This window comes from Micropterus salmoides, unplaced genomic scaffold (assembly GCF_014851395.1).
Source record: "Micropterus salmoides isolate LMB-PRFRI ecotype aquatic unplaced genomic scaffold, ASM1485139v1 Ms_hic_scaffold_9, whole genome shotgun sequence".
NCBI lineage: Eukaryota > Metazoa > Chordata > Actinopteri > Centrarchiformes > Centrarchidae > Micropterus > Micropterus salmoides.
In genome coordinates this window covers 22,317,971-22,334,982 of record NW_024044681.1, presented here as the reverse complement: position 1 = coordinate 22,334,982, position 17,012 = coordinate 22,317,971, and the positions used below count along the sequence as shown (strand labels likewise).

Genomic DNA, 17,012 nt, shown 5'->3' with positions numbered 1-17,012 from the left:
ACAAGAGAAATGAAGAAAAGCTTTTTGGCAGTAGATGTTTTTGGTACTTCTCTGATTAACCATCTATCATCACTTCAGTACATATTTTGTGACGTCCAATCTTATTTCTAAAATAAAATTTGGACACAAAGTGCCACTTCATTAAGAGTCTGGTAAAATATCTTTGCAAACAATGAGATTCTCCACCAAAGATCTCTAATTCACTGCACGCACTGCTTAAAAATATCTACCCAATCCACCACAGTGTCTATGAAGTCTCAGTAGAGTAAGTTGTGAAATTGCTGAATCAGGATCCAAATGAGAAATTAAATGACAGCTGAGAGACAAACTACCTCAGCTTTAGGGTTTTACAAAGTCATGATTTCATTACAATAACCTCCTTAAATAAACTGATACTGACTGGAACAGAATAAAGATAGCGAATGTTCACTGTGCGATTCACGGTCTTTTCTGTGTTTGTGCATTCACCCTTTCAATTAGTACATGTACTCCCCAGACAAAGAAAATAACTCAGCACTTATGTAAACCAAAATACAAAGCTGTCGTCTAAAACCAGGAATAAAATGCTGATAATCTTTTGTTCTTCAGAGGTAGCTGAATTATTAAATTCTTTCTGTGAATTTTCTGTGAAAAAACTTTCTTTAGATTCATGCACCCTGGTGCAGATGCAAGGTTCTGACTGCTTCTTTTTTTTCTTTTTGGCACTTCTTGGAAGAAAAAAAAACATAACCCAAGTGACAGTGTGACAGTGATCTCCCTTAATGAAGTGGACTTGAGGTCTTGTGGATGACGGGCATCATGTGTACCAATGTGGGGAGACAAGCAAATTCATTTCTGACTTCATCTCCTTCTCTCTCTCTCTCTCTCTCTCTCACACACACACACACTCACTCACTCACTCTCTCTCTTCATCTCTTTCTTATTCAAACACAGACACACAAAACTGCCACACACACTCAGCAGTCTGATCAGCAACAAGAAGCTCACAGATCAAAGGCTGGAGGAACACAAAAGAGCAACAGGACATGAGCAAAGGAGCAAGAGTCAGTCTCCTAATCCACAATAACAAGAAACATGAGTATACTGCAGCTCTGTGCAGTATACTACACAAATAACAACTCCAACATCTGCCGCAATGATGCAACAACAGCAATTAGCTGCTGGAAGTTTTTTATCTAATTGACCGCCGGCCATAATGCAAAAATTTAACTGCACTTCTTGGTGTGCTCAACTGACATCCCACCAAGCAAGTACAAAAAATGAGCAAAGCTACCTGATAGGTAGAAGATTTCCTGAAACAGGCTGTAGGTGTAGTCAAGATATCAAAGAAGTGACTTTCCTGTCATGACTTCACAGATTTTCTGTTAATCTTAGATTTAAAGCTCCATGTTGATAGCAGACGTAAGCATTAAAGGAATGGCTGACAGGTTGGCAGCACTTTGTATGATTCGTGTGCATATGTGTGCACGCACAGTAAAGGTTGTCAGTCACTTGCTGAGGTACAGAGCTGGTAAGCGTGCATGCACACACATACACACAAACATGCAGTGAATGAGACGTAAAATGCAGGCAAACAGATTTGGTGCCGTTCTGTCTGTGCAACCTTCTCATTCAGAAGGCTGTAAATAGACTGAACATACAGACAGAAACACACACAGGTGGACACGGACACACACACACACACACACACACACACACAAAGGCTAATAGTCAAACAGATGTGCATACAAACTGTAGATTGGAATGTATACCTTGTGGACAAATGCAGACACAAACACAGAAACACAAACACACACCTGTCCATCAGTCCCTATGGTGCCTCCGCAGTCAGTGAGCAGCTCAGACATGTGGTAGTAACTGGTGAACTCCCAGAGACAGGCCTCCAGGTTGAGGTTCCTGTAGAAGCGCAATGTGCTGTTCCCCCGCAGAGAGTTGCTGAACTGATAGGCCGCCGTGTCTCCCATACTTTCAGTGCTGCGTGTCGAAACGGTGATGAAGCCATGACCTGTGGTGACCTCCTTGTAGTCAAGCAAGTTGGAGCAGCGGTGGTTTCCGACCCGGGTTCCGTCGGGACTGAGAGTCAGTTCAAAGTTCATGAGAGGGCGAGTGGAGATTACTGGAAGCATGCCTGCGAGGCAAAAAGAGACGATTCTGACTGTGTCCAACTATCTTTGATACGTGTTCTGAAGAAATTATTATTTGAAAAACTTAAGAGGAAAGAAATAGTTGAGCAAAGACGGGAAAAGTGATGAAAAGCAAAGCAGGGGAGCAACAGAAAAAAAGAGAAGAGGGAAACCTCGGGGAGACGAGGCAGAAGGAAACTGATTAAAAATCAAGAAGGAAATGTAAAGTAAGGTGTGCTGGAGGGTTTCTACAGCGGGGTTCGACATAACCTGGCAAGATCTATATTCTGGCTGTCACGCTCCTGAGGATCCCCAGACGTGAATATTACACACACTACATTACACTTCACTTCATCTGAGGTACGAGTCCTGCCTCCAGCTCCTACCTACCATCTATGTGAGGCATGGTGACAGTCACTTTGATGAGGTTGGGGTGTTTTGGGTCGTCTGCTCCAGTGTAGCGTAGCTTGGCAGAGAAGGGCTCAGCGCCAACAGTCCCCATCTTACGTGGTTGACACATACCTTCATATGACAGAGGAGCAAAGAGGAGAGATTCTGAACACAAGGACGGACTGCAACACTTTGGAGGAAAAAAGACAAACCGCATGGCTATGATTGTGTCTACATCTAACTAAGGTGCTTAATCCACTGTAAGATATTTTTACATAGTTAAATACATTTCTTTCTCCTAACCTGCCGTAACTGTTGCTGAGTCAGGCAATGATTTCTACAATTCTAAGAATACCTTGCGACCACCCTGAGAGAGTGTGCCTAAACTTGTTGCATTCAGGATGTGTAGGTGGAATGAGCGCAGCCTAAGTGATAACATAGCAACAGCAAAAGGGCAAGTTTTTATTTTTTTCATTTGAGAAAAGAATGACAGCCCTTTCTCATAGCACACAGCTTGTAGTGGCAGTGGATTACGGTCTATTGGGGATGTTGTAAGCAATGAAAATAATGCAGTTTTTTGCAGATTAATATTTTAAATACAAAACATATGGTGATCTTATTAAATATAATACATTATTACAGATTAAGCTAACAGTACATAAAATGATGAATACCTATAATAATACCATTAGCACTCAACAGTACATATTAATGCTTGAGTAAAAATATTATTTAATACTATAACACTCACAATGTATGGAGTATTTTTAAATTTTGATATTGTTACTTTTACTTAAGTAAAGGATCTGTACTCCACCTCTTTTTACCATTTAATTCAGATACAGTAATAGAAAGAAAATAGAATAGAAAGTAATATACAGTATCTCACAAAAGTGAGTACACCTCCCACATTTTTGTTAATATTTGATTATATCTTTTCATGTGACAACACTGAAGAAATGACACTTTGCTACTAGGGCTGAACAATTTGGGGAAAAATCTTATTGCGATTTTTCTGCCAAATATTGCGATTACGATTCGATTTGCGTATTTTTTTAATTTTTTTATTTAAGTTTTTAGGTAAAGTTCAACATTCACTGCCAGTCTATTTTTGACGGAAGCCGTGTCAAACAGCAACAGGCAGGAAGTCAGACACAGAACGGCATTGAGAGTCCAGTCAATTTTCAAAATCAACCACACGTTGCAGACTAACAAGCATTTATCAACAATAAACACAGTTAAAACAGAACAAAAAATAAACAATTTAACTACGTAGCCTACTTAATCATAATGTAAGTACAAAAATCAAGGGCAACTGAACAAGCAAAATCTGAAAAAGTCAGCAAAATCAGACGGGCAAAACGCTCATATTCTGAAATGTTCCATGTGGATATGTAACGTTAGCCTGTAGAGAGCTGAACAGAACGGGCTCACAGAGAGCTGTTATCCGTAGTTGAAGCACACAATATGACAAATTAACAACACGTTAACAACGTAGGGCAGCTAAACGCGTTAGAGTTGATGCCGGACAAAATTGCGGCACAGCTGCTGCCTGTGTTGGTTCACCTGTGTCGGTTCGGCTAGCGCCATGTTTTCCTCTAGTTTTGTTTGCTGTTGTAAAATATACTCGCCCTATGCCCGCTGTGATTGGTGAGTAGGACTGTAACATGGCTGTGGGGGTTGGCGGGGGGGATGCTTGTGGTGGGTTTCTGTCCGGTGGTGAACGTGCGGTGTGGGTCACGGTGTAGCCGTGGGTGGGGGTCTGTGGTCTCCCTGGCTCCGGGGGGGGATGGGGGTGGTTTGCGCCGGCTGGCATCTCTCCTGTGCAGCGCATTACTTGGCTGTTGTGTGGCGTTAGTTAGATTGGTAGCGGGGTAGTGTTGGTTGGCTCATCTGTAGGTCGTGATTGGCTTGCGTTGGTTGGTGGCATCAGGTGCGGGCCTGGACTGGGCTGGTGTGCGGCTCTGTCCTGTGTGCATGCTGTACATCCTGATAATTGTATTTCGTTCTCTGAGGGGTCTGGTGACTGGTTGTTGGAGGGGTGGGGGACCGGGAAGAAGGGGGGTTGACGGGGTGGGTTGGGGGTGTGGGCTGGTCCTTTTTGAGCTGGTTGGGGGGTGTCTCCTCTGGATTTTGGTGCCCGGACTGGATGCTTGGTGGTTGTACGGGGATCCTGTGTGGGGAGGGATTGTGCTTTGGGGTGTGTCGATGGTTGTTTTGTGGTCGCGTCGCAGCGGATGTGGATGGTGGTCGGGTTGAGTTGTGGGGTGCCGGGTGATTCCTGCCGCTAGGTGGCTCCTGGTTGTGCCAGCTCCGATAACCTGGTGGTGCTCGGAGTGCTCCTGATTGTGTGGGAACGGTGAGGTGGGGGGGTGGCTGTGGGGCTGCCGGAGGGGCCCCGGAGAGGGCAGGGGATTGTTGGACTTTGGGTTGGGGCTGCACTAACCTGCCTCGGGGATGTGTGGGGGTCTGGGGCTCGGGGCTTTGGAGCCTCTGGGGCGGGTCTGCGCGCTGGGGGGGCTGGGTCCCCCTGGACCCGTCCTGGGGTTGGGCGGGGTTATCGCTGACTCTGGGGTGCTGCCGGTGCTAGAGGGGCTCTTGCTATAAGCCCTGGGCTGGAGGGACCTGGCGTCCTCCTGCTTAGGGGGGTGAGGGACAGGACTGAATGATGGGGCCAGTCAGGAATCTGGTCCCAGTGAGGAGGACCATTCTAGCCTCCTTATGACCTCCTTCACCTTCCCCCCTTTGGTCATGTCTCACTACATACACCCTTAGGACTCTGGGGGGCAGGCAGGCTGCAGGGTGTTTGGTGGGTGGGGCTGCTTTATTGTGGCCTCGCCCTTCTTCCTCCCCCATCGGCCGCCCCTCAATTTTAATTACACATTAGACACAGAGGGCTTGGGGGGTGGGAGGGGCACGATGGGAGGCTCCACTACCTGACACTTGTGGAGTGCCTGTGTCACAACTACCCGGGGGGGGGGCGTGGCTCCCCTGGCGTGGGGGCCTGCTCTGGACCTAGGGATCTGGGGATGCGGGCTTCTGGCTTTTGCTCATTTTTGGGCGGGTGGTGTGTCCCTGGGCCTGGGGGCCCGTTGTCTCCTCTCCTCGCCTGGGCCCTCTTCGGCAGGGGTGGTGCTCCCGCTGCTTCCCCCTGCCGGCTCTCTCACAGTGGGGGCATTTGGGAGTCTCTGGGGCACATGGCCGGTGTTGTCGGGGTAGGTTTTGGTGCTCCTCCTTGGGGGTGCTTGACTGGGGGGGCTGGGCCCCCGTCCAGGGATGAGATTGGCCTCGGGGGCTGCTGGTTCTGCCTGCACTCTGGGGAGGGATGCCTCTGGCTGGGCTGGGGGACTGTTGGCCTGGTTCTCCTGCGTTATTATTCCCTGGCGGCGGGGAGCTTCCTGGCACGGCTTTCTGCTGTTCTTCCTCGGGGCGGGGTACAGCTTCCCCCGGGACATGCTGGGGTCTTTTGCGCTTTGGGAGGTCGCGGGGTGCCCTGGCTTCTGGTGGTGGGGGTCTCTGGGCACTGCGTGGGTTGATCTGGTTGCGGTTTGGAGGGCTGCGGTGGGAGGCGAACTTTTATTGGCGGGTGCACGGTGACCTGCACGGCGCGACTTGCTGCTGGTGTTTCTCTCCGCTGGCTTTCGCTGTCGTGTTCTTGCGCTCGCTCTCTCTCGTTTGCCTGGCCTCGCACGCGGGATTCGCAGGGGGCTGCTGGGAATTGGGTGTAGCCGTGCTCGCGCAGTGCGCACGTTGGGCTTGTCACTTGTGCATTGATGTTGATGAATGCGTGGCATTTGGGCGTTTTGGTTGTTCGCTGTGCGAACTACTGGGGCTACTGGGGTTCTTGCCTGCCTGTTGTTGAGGTAGGTGTGGCACAGTCGTGGCGTCCCAATCTCACTAACAACTACATTCTTTAACAGGCTTATGCGCACACACATGTACACACACACATACAGACACATTCACCCACACGCACACAGACACATACAAACACAAACAAATAAATTTAGGGTGTCCCTGGTTGGATTATTCCTGATGCTTTTCTTTCAGTTATTTATTTAAATTAACTGTTATTATTCCAGCTCTCGTGGCTGTGCTGTGTTGCTTATTTAGTGTGCGCGTGACTGTTTCTTGTTTTCATTTTTCTCTTAGTTGTCTTACTATGTCACCTTTTTATTGCTGCTGTTCGGCTGGTTGTCTTTTCTATTTTTATTGTTTGTTTGTGTTTGTTTGTTTGTTGTTGTTTTTCTCCTCCCCAAGCCCCCCTCTCTGTTCTATTGCAGGTTTCGTTGCTTTCTGCAATTGGTGTTTCCCTCTGCTATTCCCTGTTGTCCCCACCTTCCATCCCCCTTCTCTTACAGGTGTTGTCCTTTCTCTGTGTTGTCTGTTTGTACCCCCCCATCCCCATGTCTGCCCCCCTGTCCGGCCCGGTGACAAATCAATACATAATTAAATAAATAATAAAACAGACAAAGGAGTATATTAATACTCTCTTGTTAAAGTAAATGTCTGGCACAATATGGTATCCAGCTCATCATACTCTATACCAGGCTGTTGGGCAGGACAGGTTTAAAAAAAAACAAAAAAAACAAAAAAACAAAACAGGCCTTGCCATGGTCGATCAAATAAGTTTAGTGCACGTGCTCAGCGTCATATCCAGAGCTTGTCTTTGGGAAATAGATGTATGAGTGCTGCTAGCATTGCTGCAGAGGTTGGGGGGGGGGCTGTCAGTGCTCAGAACATACGCTGCACTCTGCATCAAATTGGTCTGCATGGCTGTTATCCCAGAAGGAAGCCTCTTCTAAAGATGATGTAAAAGAAAGTCTGCAAACAGTTTGCTGAAGACAAGCAGACTAAGGACATGGATTACTGGAACCATGTCCTATGGTCTGATGAGACCAAGACAAACTTATTTGGTTCAGATGGTGTCAACCGTGTGTGGTGTCAACCAGGTGAGGAGTACAAAGACAAGTGTGTCTTGCCTACAATCAAGCATGGTGATGTGAGTGTCCATTGTCTGGGGAACCATGAATGCCAACATGTACTGTGACATACTGAAGCAGAGCATTATCCCCTCCCTTCAGAGACTGGGCCGCAGGGCAGTATTCCAACATGATAACGACCCCAAACACACTTCCAAGACGACCACTGCCTTGCTACAAAAGCTGAGGGTAAAGGTGATGGACTGGCCAAGCATGTCCCCAGACTTAGGCCCCATCCACACTACTGCGTTTTCGAATTACAACGGAGACCTTTTGCTACGTTTGCACTTCCCGTCCAGACTAAAACAATGAAAACGAAGACCTAAAAAGGAGAAGTTTGGAAACGCAGCCCAGATTGGGTCTTGCAAAGCAGAAACATGACGCTACTGACCGGGTTTTTGACATCGTATTTTTGTTAAAATATTATGTACGGTGCAAATAACACTAATCTGCCTACACTTGTACTGTGCCTGTCGCCGTTTCCTTTGCAACGACTCCCAGTCTGTTTTCCACAGCCACACACGTTACATTCAGTAACAGTCCCAACAACAACAAAAAAAAAAAGGTCTTCATCTGTATTTATTTATTCTTTCGCCAAATCTTCTATAACTACAGGATAGACCATCTGCTTCATGTTTACACTGGCACGCGGATGCCCAGTGTACCTGAACGGGCCCTAGCTGTGCGTTTTCAGTCATTTTAATGTAGACGGTGAACTCCAAAACGCAGCTAAAACGGGGATCATATTCGTTTTAGTTCTCCGTTTGTAAACTAAAACGGAGTAGTGTGGATGGGGCCTTAAACCCTACTGAGCATCTGTGGGGAATCCTCAAATGGAAGGTGGAGGTGCACAAGGTCTCTAACATCAACAACACAAGAGGACTCCAGTGGCAAGCTGTGAAGCTCTGGTGAATCCATGTCCAAGAGGGTTAAGGCAGTGCTGGAAAATAATGGTGGCCACACAAAATATTGGGCCCAGTTCGGACATTTTCACTTAGGGGTGTACTCACTTTTGTTGGCTGTGTTATTTTGAGGGGACAACAAATTCACACTGTTATACAAGCTGTACACTCATTTCTTTACATTGTAGCAAAGTGTAATTTCTTCAGTGTTGTCACTTGAAAAGATATAAAGAGATATAACAAAAATGTGGGGGGTGTACTCACTTTTGTGAGATACTGTATATATTAAAAAATGCAAAAGCACTATTACCCAACATTCATGATCCTTGGAGAATGCCTTTTTGTTGCTCTTTGTAACATGGGGCCAAAGCCCTGTTTAATTCCTCCTCTAGAGAACTGGCCACATAAGACATGTACAGTAAATGGATGTCCGTTATACTGTCCTCACCTTCCTCCCGGCTGATAGTGATGATGGGGCTGCTGAGCTCTAAACCCTCATCCCCGTTAGAATTAACGGCCCTAGCAGCACACTGCACCCTGGAGCCTGCCTGGAAGTATACGGAGTCTAATGTGATCATCTTGGAGGATGTGAAGAAGGTGTCAAAGTCCACCTCCCTCATGGGACTGGTGACGCCATCGGGGCCAGCTGGGGCACTGATGAGCCAGCGGTAGTGGGTCAAGGTGTTGTTGATGTGCTCGCTGACACAGATAGAGCCCGTCTTGTCATAGTCTGGGTATTTTGTGTTGCAAGCCTGGAGGATGGAATATAGCAGGAGTGGGTGGGTGAGTGGGTGGGTGGGCAGTGACAGCAGAGAGATGGGAAATAGATACAGCAGATGCCAGAGGACAAAAGGAGAGAGAGGTACATAATACAAACAAGTCAGTGACGGTTGCCAGGGAAATCCAGATGTTTGAGTGTGTAATGTTTTATATTTAAGTTCTTAAAATGTTTTATATATCCATTTAGAAAGATAGGAATGTGACATGGAGGGGTAAGCTTTGAAGTGTATCCCTTTAAACCTGTTGACACTAAACCTCCTGATGCAGCACTCAACATCTCAATTTTGACAAGACTTCTTCATTTGGTCTACCTGACCACAACGCAGGGAAAACAAACACACACACACAGCAGTCACCTGAGAAGCAAATGTCTTAACGCATCACGAAAATCCATTGAAGTGTCTCACTTAGCCAGTGTTCAAGTGTGGAAATCATTCTCCTGTGCCTGAAAGCATGAGGACTGTGACCTACTAAACTGTGTAATGTGACTTTTAAGGACAGACCGGCCAACTCCGGAAGGACAGTTTAACTTTGGCTGAAGAAAAGTATGGATCCTGAGGGATAACAATGTGCCCTCCACTCCCAGAGGATGTGGGTACTGATTAGGTGCTGCTACCTCATTACAGAAAAAGCCTACACATGTAGTTTTTAAAGTTACAGTTTACCAGGTGTTGTTTGAGTGGACTGTTCTTGTAGACCGAGCAATTCAATTATATTCCAAAGATATCTCAAAGGCCACTTGTCTCCCTGAATATTATTTCAGTTTGACTCACTGTGACACAGATGACTGGGTAGCCAGCTGGTGGGTGGAGGTTGTCTGGTGTCCTGGCGACATCGTCGTAATGGAGCAGCGATACAACATGAGGCAGGGAGGGGAAGGTGACGTCAGCCATGCTGTTGGTCTCCTCGATGTAAACTATCACTTTAGTTACCTGTTCCAGAAAAAGAGGTTTAAGACTACATAGAACTGCTGAAACAGTGCTGTTTGTGAAGCAAGACACCGTAAATTACAATCAACGAAATTATTAAACTCATCACAGAGCTGGATTTGTTTACAATCTTATGGCTGACTCTCCCTTTTTACCCTTCTCTTTCATTTTGTCTCACCCTGTGTCTTTTTTCTGCTCACTGTTGTGTTTTTGTAGATAATCTATTATTTATTGTGAAATGTTTTCATCGTTCTTTCGACTTCAACTACAGCAAAGTGCTGCTGGACACTCTTGTAAAAGAGATCCCTGTTCTCAGAGGAACTGACCTGGATATATATGGGTTAAATCACAAAAGATAAAAGAGGTTTTCCATGTCTTTACTTTTTCATTAAGCTTAAATTCCGTAACTGTCTCTGGATTTTGTGTGACGGCTAGGCATGGCATGAACACATTCCTGACCTGAGTTTCAGCCACCATGTTTTCATCAGGCTTCAGGTGGAGAGTAAAGGCTTCCCTCATCTCTCTGACTCCATCAAAAAGCACCTCCACCTGCACCACATGCTCCTTATCTCCCTCTTTGAACTCAATCTCTGGGGACACACGCATATACACAAATGAATAACAGGCAAAGCAGGTTTAAATGTAGCTGATTAACTGTATATTCTGTATATACAACACACAGTACAGCACAATAAGCATCAGTGGTTAATGGGAACTTTTGTTGGCGATAACATTAGACAGGTGACATCTAGCTCAAGTTTCTCTTTTTTTAGCTGAAAGTTTCTCTTTTTTTAGCTGAATTTAGTTTTCCACCAAAAAATGAAAAGTCTCACAGGTTAGTCCAGTTCATGTTTTATTGCTTCACAGGAATATATCACTTAGCTAAAAAGCATTGCGGGTTTCTATTTGCATAATGCTTAAGGTGGTCCATCTCTTTACAAGGTGAGTAATAGAGCTTTGCATTAGAAATGTGCTGCACTGAGAAAATACTGTGAGAAATTCAACCCTGTCTAATTCAGAACTGCAGAGAAATTTGCACTATTTGAACAGTGTGTAGGTAGGTGACATTCGAATAGACCGAAAGGATTCATATAAAATATTTCAAGCCTTGATTAAGCTAAGAAAGGTTCACTGCACTAAAAGCTGAGTGGCCAGTAAGAACAAAGGTAATGTATCATGTGGAGTGTTTGACCATTAGTGGTCCTTTAAAGGTTTTGGAGTTATTTTATGTGGTATATGTGGACATGCATGAATAATTTGGCCTATTTTGTACAAATCATATTAACTTTTGCATACCATGCTGCTCATAGTTTTAGAATTTTGGATGCTTCCACTGGTTTCCATTCATTCCCTATTCCTCTAGTTAGTAAACTCTTATGAACATCAAGTGTGTATCATTATTTGTCCAAGCCACATTACTGTTGCATGCTGTGTAGTTTTAGCAGATTGAATGCCACAGTGTAAGTTTAACCATGAGGGTCATTAGAGCATGTGTGTTAGGTTTACCTTGTGACAAGGGGTAGTAGTCCTCTCCTGAGATAGCTGACCCATCTTTAGTGTGAACGCGGACCACTGACACTTTTGATGTGTCACCCACTCGTACCACAGGGATCCTCAAAGTTGTCACTGAGCCGGCTTCCTTCGGTTCACTAACACTGAACTTGGTTTCAAAAAAACGGATGATGGGTTCTAAAGCACAGAAAGGGAGAAAAATATTATGAGAAGCCACCTAGGCCAAAATTGAATACTTCGCTTGCACATACATACAAACTCGCTTGCACATAAATACATACTGTCATTTGAAGTATGTGTGCACGAAGTGAGTATTTATGAATGTGCAAGGTATATATGCGCTAGGTTAAGTATGTATGCATGCGCAAGGTGAGTATGTATATATGTTTGAGGTGAGTATGTATGTATGTGCGAGTATGTATGACTGCTCAGTGTCTAATAAAATGCTAACACATTGTTGGATTATGGACATAAACCCTGCTGATCACTGCTGATGACAATTATAAATGGAAACCATATGTATTCAGGTGCATTTACAGTATGTTCCATATTCATCAGCCGGAACCATATAACTATTCAGATAATAAACATTACTGGATTAACAACTTTCTTTATTTGACCATATATTTAATTCCTCTGTCTCTCCCCCTCTTCATCTCACTTACTGTCAGCTGTGTCCTTGATTTTCACCAGGGTCTCATTCAGAGCTCCCACTGATGCGCCAAACTGAGAGTCGCTCTTCGGGTTCCCTAAGACCAACCGCAGCTCTTCTCCTTCCTCATACAACGTGTCATCAACCAGTGACAGGGTACATGGTTTCTCCGCCTCGCCTAGAGTGCACAGCAAGATTGGGATGACAGGATGTCAAAAAATTTGAGGTGGAAAGAAGGATAGAATAAATCCAACAATAATTATTTTTTTTTCTTTTTACAGCATATAACACCTTAACTTTCCCCTTTGTTCAATTCTTCCAGAGTTTTTTGGAGCAGTTTGCAGAAATTTTGTAAAAAAAATAAATTACTAAAAAAATACTGAAAATGACAGCACAGTAGGTAATGTGTAGAAACTTGCAAGCCCCTTGCGATGTCTGCTAGGCGCTGTTGATTTAGCAAAAAAAGTGTGACAAAAAAACCCTGTATTTCTTAGAGCTGTTTATTTAATTAAAATGTGTCAACTCTTAAGACACATGATAAATTTAAAACAAATTGAGAGAAAACATGTGTGATGTATTTGTGTGATTACTAAAGTACCTGGTAAGAAAGTGATTACAGATGCATCTGTGTTGGATCGTTCATCAAAGTCTGTGGCGACCTGTGCAGAGCCCTGACGGGTGTAACAGCGAACAGTTGATTTGTGTCTGATGTCTCCACTGCGGTACACTGTCGCTGTGATCTGACCCTCACTCTCCTCTCCAGTGTACACCGGCTCACGGAACTGGACCTTTGGCACTGAATAGTTCAATCATCAGGTATGACAAATAATCAAATAATGTAGCTGCACGTTTTTTTTATGACTGAATATCAGTAATCAATGTTGTGAAATTATGATTACACAGTAAAAGAAAAGTGACAAATTAATTGTTATGTTATGTTTAGTAGGCTAAATCAGCGAAGTGTGAAGTGAAGTGCTTTCATATAGTTTTTTCAATTCTTTATTAGACATTAGTTATAGTCACTAATAACAATAAAAGTTATTTGTAGCCCATTTGGCAAAAAAAGATGCAATTAATCTAACATATTAATGAATAGTTTAATTATAGCCCAGGGGAAAACCTACAGCCATGAAATCTACAGCCATGCTAGCAGCTCTCAGAGGCTGTACTTTGGTACACTCGTGCTTTGAGCTAAATACTAATGTTAAGTCAGTATGCTAACATGGTCCCAATGACAATGCTCACATTCACCTTAGTTTAACGCTTTGTCATAAACCATAAACAACCAAAGGATTGGACACATTGACATTTTGACAAGTGCTAGATGAAAAGTCAAAGATCACCAAAGTTATTACAATTCATCCTGAGGGGGACAGGGATACAAAATGTTGCATCAATCCATTGAGTCAATGATATATTTCTACAGGATGAAGTGGAAGCTGCTGGTGACACCAGAAGAACATTCAGAGGGTCATCAAACTCAGTAATAATCATCTCCTCAGCACCATGGATATCTTCATCCAGTAATTGTCAAGACATTTTGCTAAAAGCAAAAAATGTGAATCTGCTGGTTTAGCAGGGTGAAACGTCAGGGGATCACTATATTCAGTAGGATTCATCCTCTGGGGCCCATGGATAAAAAACAAATAAATTTAAAACATGGAAGAATGCTAAAGGTGTGAAAAGATACAGTAACATGTTCTAGATGAAAGTAAATCAAATCACTCACAGTCAGACACTGAGTCATTGATAAAGACTGCAGTTTTCCCAGGTTCTCCCAGGATGCCATTCACTGGCATACGTAGGACAAGGTCAAAGCTCTCAGTCCCCTCCAGCTCTGGCTGTCCCATGTCATCCAGAATGGTGACCCTGAATGTCTGCATGCTGACGCCCGGGGCAAAGTCCAGGTTACGACTGATGCCAACGTAGTCAATACCGGCTGCAGGAAGGACAGAGTGGCGGACGAAGGTTTGGAAATAATGACAGTGATAAGACATTGAGCAGACAAACAGAATCCAGGCAGATGATTTTATTGGTAAATCCAATAATTTCCAAACAATTGCAAGAAATAAGCTTGGCTATATGACTGGGAGCTTACCTTCCGCAGAGACAGGCTCGGCCTTGCGAGAGCGGACGGTTACGGTGCCAGTCTTGGACAAATCAGTGCCTGTCCTCCACACTTTGATCTCAACATATCCATCACTCTCATCTACATGATACTCTACCTCTCCAAAGTAAAAAACTGGAGCTGGAAAGCAAAAAACGCCAAAAGGAAATAATTAAATGACCAGTATTTGTTTATTTTTATACAATCTTATTTATTCTGCCCCGTAGGTTCATAATTTTCCTGTTTCCTTGTTATATTTGATGCATTTTTACTGTGTGTGACATCCTTCCATGCATTTTCTGACTGTTTTACAAACCTGTTAACTTTTGGAGCTTTTATTCATCAGTGCACATATGGGCGTAAGTGATTTGGTCTTTCTAGTACTCTGCTAGTTGTCTCATGTTGCTTTGAAACTTAACTCAAACTGCTGATTGATACTTTTGTGCCTGACAAGTAACATTAACAGTAAACAAAAAGTAAAGTAACAAAGTTGCGACTATGAACCCTGCTACAATGAGGTTTAAGGCCAAGGACAAATTCTGTTTAATGGCCTTCAACCTCATCTGACCCACCTTTGTAGCAGGGTTTACAGTCGCAACTTTGTTACTTTACTTTTTGTTTACTGTTAATGTTACATGTCATCTCTCCTTTTGCGTTCACCTGTGGTAACACAACCTGTCAGCAGCCAGCCGCAGTCTGACATGATTAATTTGTAAAACCAGCGGCTGGACACAGAGGTCAAACAGCGACAGCCCATTAGTCTGAAGTTAAACTACAGGGAAGCGTGACCCTTCAACCTCTCCTGGCCTTTTATCCCACCTCATTGTTACTATTCTTCTGACAGAAACTACTAAGTACTTTCAACAACAAAAAGGATGCAGTTAGCACTGAAAAATAAGGCCTCTGTGTGTGTTTGTGTGTGCGTGTGTGTCTCTTTCTCTGAATGTGTTATAGTGAGGTGGAGAGACAGAAAGAGAGAGAGAGGCCCCCTAGACTGCTCAAAGGCTTGTTTGAACTGGCATTGTTTCCTGAGGCAACAAAGTGGAGGCAGTCCAATGTGTATTTGACAGCTTCATTTCTCACAAACCCCCCTGTCAAGTACAAAAAACTGACAGAATAAAAAGTTCTTCTGCCACTGTTTTAAGCTGCCACTCTCTCTCACTCGGCTCCTTTCTTATATTCTAGCATATAATCCAAAAATAGCACGTGTATTATCAGTTTTTTTGTGTCATGATCAAACACTTAAGCAGTCCATATATTTTTCAACCTGAATATTACTTTACTGATTTTTATATATATATATATATATATATATAAATACACACACACACACACACACACCGGTATATATATTTATTTTAACATATTATATAACTGGGACAGATAATAAAAGCTATGCCAAGTGTACATAACTAAGAGAATGAGAAAATTTACTGTCGTCAACTTTTAACTCTAAATTTGATTGAATAAGTGATAGCCCTGGTCAATTAATATCCAGCGAGTATCACACATCAAGTGCAGCCAGCTTCCTCTCTCTCCATCAGTCTATCTGTCTTACTTGCTTACATTTTCCTCCCACACACACGGCTTCACCTAACAAATGTAGAGGTGGCTGGTAATGCAAATAGAAGAGTTAAAGGAAAAAAATACAGATTGTGTAGGTGGGAAAAACACATGGATAAGAAACATTAGCTAAAAACTCAGAGTAACAGTGCGATAGCTGGTGAGTGTGTTTTTGTGGATGATTATTATTGCGTTAATACATGTGTCAACAATAGTAGCGGAAAACATATAGCATATCTGTAAACACTATGGAAGCAGTCTGGCACAAGTAGTCTGGCACAAACCTTTTATGCACAGAGAGGAAACTTCTGCTTGAGTGTTAATAAAAATGTCTGCATTCACACATGTCCCGAAAGTGCCTGGGGACAAGAAATTCTTGACAACACAAGAGGGAGTTGAGTGATGAGTGAGAACTGCATCCTCTCTCCCCTGTGGGGCCAGCAAGTGCCTGTGGTTTAGCAAGTGTGTGTGAGGGCTGGGAATAATGTAAAGTCAAACTGTCATAATTACTATGTGTAGGGTGTCTGTAGCCATTTGTGTATGTCACTGTGCCTTTAAATACAGTTTATAGAGCATTCCCAGCTGTCCTCTGAAGAAGGACCCGTCTGCTTTTAGATGGAAATGACTAATAAGATCCTACAAAATTGTCTGTAAATGAAACCTATGAACCCGAGGGGAATTTCTTTATTTTATAAACTTCTCATTGGTCCTCAGGGTTAAAACTCATACATATAAGGGATCACGCAATGATTAAGGTAGGAAAAAATATAATTCAGCTATATACATCATGTTTATAGTTTTCTCTAATCCTTGCTTTTTATTGTGAAATACTGGTCAGATCTCCGGGCCTTTAACAACTAATTGGCTTGACTAATTTACATATGCAACCTGTCACAAGGTGTTTGCAAGTAGACTTCACTTCACTTCTGGCCCAGAAGGCTGGAAACTACAATCTAATACGTGGTGATATCGTGGCAATCTTTTCATGCATGGGTAAAATGTATTTTTTTGCCACCTTTCTTGGGTCACACGTATCTGGTTTCACTAGATGCTAATGTGCAAATATTTGCCC

General features: G+C 43.6%; 1 protein-coding gene across 1 annotated transcript in view; it reads right to left on the bottom strand.

Moving 5' to 3' along the window:
• The window catches only part of frem2a (FRAS1 related extracellular matrix 2a), a 64,119-nt gene that overhangs the window by 6,005 nt on the left and 41,102 nt on the right, over nucleotides 1–17,012 (bottom strand). Inside the window, exons 7-16 of the mRNA XM_038709276.1 lie at nucleotides 14,369–14,518; nucleotides 14,000–14,209; nucleotides 12,869–13,066; nucleotides 12,284–12,448; nucleotides 11,613–11,795; nucleotides 10,566–10,696; nucleotides 9,951–10,109; nucleotides 8,846–9,149; nucleotides 2,514–2,645; nucleotides 1,797–2,128 (exon numbers count right to left, since the gene is read on the bottom strand). Coding sequence (XP_038565204.1) covers nucleotides 1,797–2,128; nucleotides 2,514–2,645; nucleotides 8,846–9,149; nucleotides 9,951–10,109; nucleotides 10,566–10,696; nucleotides 11,613–11,795; nucleotides 12,284–12,448; nucleotides 12,869–13,066; nucleotides 14,000–14,209; nucleotides 14,369–14,518 — 1,964 coding nt within the window. The remainder of the gene's footprint in view (nucleotides 1–1,796; nucleotides 2,129–2,513; nucleotides 2,646–8,845; nucleotides 9,150–9,950; nucleotides 10,110–10,565; nucleotides 10,697–11,612; nucleotides 11,796–12,283; nucleotides 12,449–12,868; nucleotides 13,067–13,999; nucleotides 14,210–14,368; nucleotides 14,519–17,012) is intronic.